At 38.7% G+C, this 3,827-nt stretch overlaps 1 protein-coding gene across 1 annotated transcript; it reads left to right on the top strand.

Annotated features, from left to right (window-relative positions):
- The first annotated feature begins 1,127 nt into the window (after positions 1–1,127).
- On the top strand, positions 1,128–2,090 carry LOC142838969 (olfactory receptor 10A4-like). Its single transcript, XM_075954752.1, has one exon. The coding sequence runs from the start codon at positions 1,128–1,130 to the stop codon at positions 2,088–2,090; it is 963 nt and encodes a 320-aa protein (XP_075810867.1).
- The last annotated feature ends 1,737 nt before the right edge of the window (positions 2,091–3,827 follow it).

Genomic DNA, 3,827 nt, shown 5'->3' on the forward strand with positions numbered 1-3,827 from the left:
ACATGTTTCCTTAAAATGTCCCAATCAATTCAATGGGAGGTTTAATATTTATTGGTCATGCCCACCTTTTATGCTATCCATCTAAAAGATTGATAGTGAAGGGATCTCACATCTATGTGAATGTCTATGTGGGTTGCGTGGACTCCGTTTGTGTTCTAAACTATACCCAATTATATTGTGAAAATCTGAACGGAAACTTTGTAATAGACCTTCATAAAAATTGCTGTGGTTCAGCCCTTAGAGTTTCAAGCAAATCATGGGTGTCAGATAGAAACTTTTACTTTACAGTATCTTCAGTGAAATCATTGAAAATAATAGATTATCTCTAGAAATATACTAAAAGATTCAAAACCCAAGTTCCACAAGAAACATGTTTGTGTGTGTGTGTGTGTGTTGTGTGTGTGTGTGTGTGTTGTTTTGTTTTCACACAGTCCTCCTGAGACTAACATAATTACGCAGTACAGGGATATAATCCCTATGGTCTCTCATAGAAATAAAAACACTGCTTGTTCTTGGGATTCAAGTTGTCATTTGAAGTTTTAGAACACTTACAGTGTCAAAAGCAAGAAGAAGGGTCTAGGCAGTCCTCCCAGCCACAAGATCCTGAACAAATTTATTAAGGGTGAAAAGAAGATCCTTATTTTTATTCTGTGGGTCTTGCCTGTCCAATTATTAGCATATTCTATTTAAGTCAAAATTCGATTATTATGTAGGTAAGTACTAAATAAGTGACTGGAATAAACTTTCTGATGGATCCTTAAGAGGAGTCTTGATATGGCTGTAAAGGTCAGATAATCAGAACATGACACTTTCTTATTTAATGTTCTATGGTCTTATAATTGAAACTCTTTTATACGTCAATTGTGAAAGAGCTTGTGTGGATTACTAAGCAGAAGTTGGAATTCTTAACTTAGATCCCTTTTTATCCAAGTTCCTATGAAAATAGAACAAGGTTCACAACAGAAATACGCACCCATTGATGGGTTGTTTGTCTCAAGGCATCCAGGTGTCACTGCTCTTTGGTTAGCACACTGATAGCGGATGAGTTCCATTGCTGAGGGTGATTGATACCCGTGGCTGCTGGTTGTGTCTTTTGGAACTATCTGTGTGCTCTGATGTCTTCCCAGATGTCTGACTCTGAGCTGATGAAGAATGGAAGCCTATCTCTCTGCACCGAATTCACATTGGTGGCCTTTTCTTCTCTAGCAGAGCTGCAGCGTGTCCTCTTCTTTGTGTTCTTGCTTATCTATTTGTTTACTGTGGGAGGCAACCTCCTCATCATCTGTGTGATCTGGGCCACCCCTTCCTTGCACACTCCCATGTACTTCTTCCTGGTCAACCTCTCCTTTCTGGAAATGTGCTACATCAGCAGTGTGGTGCCTCAGATGCTGGTGCACCTCCTGGTGAAGTCCAAGACCATAAGTGTGGGATGCTGTGCAGCACAGATGTATGTATTCACCATCTTGGGACTGACAGAATGCTGCCTGCTGGCAGCCATGGCTTATGATCGCTTTGTGGCCATTTGTTACCCCCTCCATTACACTCTGCGGATGGGCCCTTCTGTCTGCTTGAAGTTGGCTGGGGCGTCTTGGATGACTGGAACAGTGGTGGAGTCAGTACAGACCACGTGGATCTTCACCCTGCCTTTCTGTGGAGCAGGAAACATTCAGCACCTCTTTTGTGACATCATGCCCGTGGTGAAACTGACATGTGTGGATACCTCCCAGAATGAAATTGTGCTATTTATTGTTTCCCTGATCTTCATCATGAGTCCCTGTCTCTTCATTCTGTGTTCCTATGTGCGCATCCTTCTCACCATCTTGAGAATGCCTTCAGCGGCTGGCAGACACAAAGCTTTCTCCACCTGTTCGTCTCATATTTTAGTTGTTTCTCTTTTCTATGGCACTGCCTTGTTCACTTACCTCCAACCCAAGAGTTCACACACCCCAGACACTGACAAGGCGACTGCTCTCATGTACACTGTGGTCACCCCTGCTCTGAATCCTGTTATCTACACTTTGAGGAACAAGGAAGTGAAAGAAGCTTTTCGGAAGGGAACACAGAGGAAGTTTCTTAGACACGTGGACTAGTTTCGCCAGGCAGCTGAAACTTTTACCATTGTGTAGAGAGTTTATTCAACTCTATGAATCCTTTATCATTCTGTGTTGTTATTGAAGCATTGATAACCTAACAAATATGTTTATTTTATAGTTTTCAATCTGAAAAAATAGAGAGTAACAAACCTAGAATTATATATTTGTTTAATTATTCGTTCAAGTTTTTTATGGTATTTAGAACTCAGTTTAAGACAGTGTACTGCTATCAAGCTAGGTCTACTGCTCTTTTTTTCCTTGAACTAAACTCACTCTGTAGTCCAGTTGGGACTTGAGTTCATGAATTTCCTACCTCAGTCTCTTGAAATTATGGGATTATACAGCAGCACTAAATTTAATTTGTTCAAGTTTTCAACTTTGAATCCATATGTCATGGCTACCATCATTTTATAACTGTTAGAAAACTGCTTCATGGAACAGAAATATTATAAAACACAATCAAAAATGTATTTCTCTTTAGATCTAGTAAGGTATTAAGTATATTTTTCATGCCATGAAATCTTGTTTAAAGCTTGATTCTAGAAGACTGAGAAATCTCATGCCATGGTTTGCTCCCTGTTGGCGAGTGCAAATTTATAGAAATACTGTAAGGCATTTCTGTAAGTGACAAGCATTGAATTTGGACTTTGGAAATTGAAAGTTAAATTGGAGGGATGCAGAAAGTACATTGTCAATAAAAAAAGAAAAAGAAAAAAAAGAAACAAACTAACCTGATATAATTGGTATACCTGTGTTTGTTATTCACCATGTTAAAAAAAAAAGATGATATGATAGAGAATTGGCTTGTGTGATGATTATTCATAGGTGTCAAATTGACTACATCCATCTGGAATTAACTAAAACCTCAAGGCATTGGGCACACCTGTGAGGGAGTTTTTAGTTACTCAGATCAATTATGGTAGGAAGACACAGCTTAAATCCACATCACTTGAAACTGGAAGACCAACTTTTAATTTCACAACTTCTCATGGCAGACTACATAAAGGACAAGAAGAAAGAAGCTTTTACTCTTTACCTACTTCCTTGACTCTCTTGGCAAATTCATTTATTCACTGGCATTAGAGTCTACTCCTTCATGATTCCAGTGTAGACTGAAGACCAGATGAGGCATCCAGACTTGTTGACTAAACGTACTAGATCCTTAGATTCTCCTTTGGGAGGCAACCATTTCTGAACTGTCTGGACCACAGCCTGTAAGATACTCTTATATATCAAATACATATATTTTATCAGTTCTGTTCTTCTAGAAAACCCTAACAGAGACTGTGATACCAGAGATGGATCTAGTGATGGATCTAGAGGAGTTTCTAAGTATGTTAAGCAGGTTTAGGAATTTGCCAAACCTACAGTTACTGAAGACTTCCTGGGTAGCATTAGTAGCACTGAAAGCCTGTGGTTAGAAATCTTCAAAAGGTTTGATGCGTAGAACAAGGAATTCAGTGACTCTGAATATAAAACTTTTAACAACTTATCAAAAAATAAGAAAAGCACTAATGCTGACTGCTTCTTTACAGCATTTCTTGATAAACTAACAATTGAAAAGAATGATTTTAGGGATAAAATTAAACAATTTCTATTATCTTGGGATATAGTGGCAAAAGACAAAGAGTGAACTCAGTGAAACAACTGCCCAGATCTAGATGTGTGTAAACAATCTAAAGGTTTCTATGTGTGCTGTGGAAGAAAATGTTCTCTCCAGCAGCCATAGAACTC

Source organism: Microtus pennsylvanicus, chromosome 20, assembly GCF_037038515.1.
Source record: "Microtus pennsylvanicus isolate mMicPen1 chromosome 20, mMicPen1.hap1, whole genome shotgun sequence".
NCBI lineage: Eukaryota > Metazoa > Chordata > Mammalia > Rodentia > Cricetidae > Microtus > Microtus pennsylvanicus.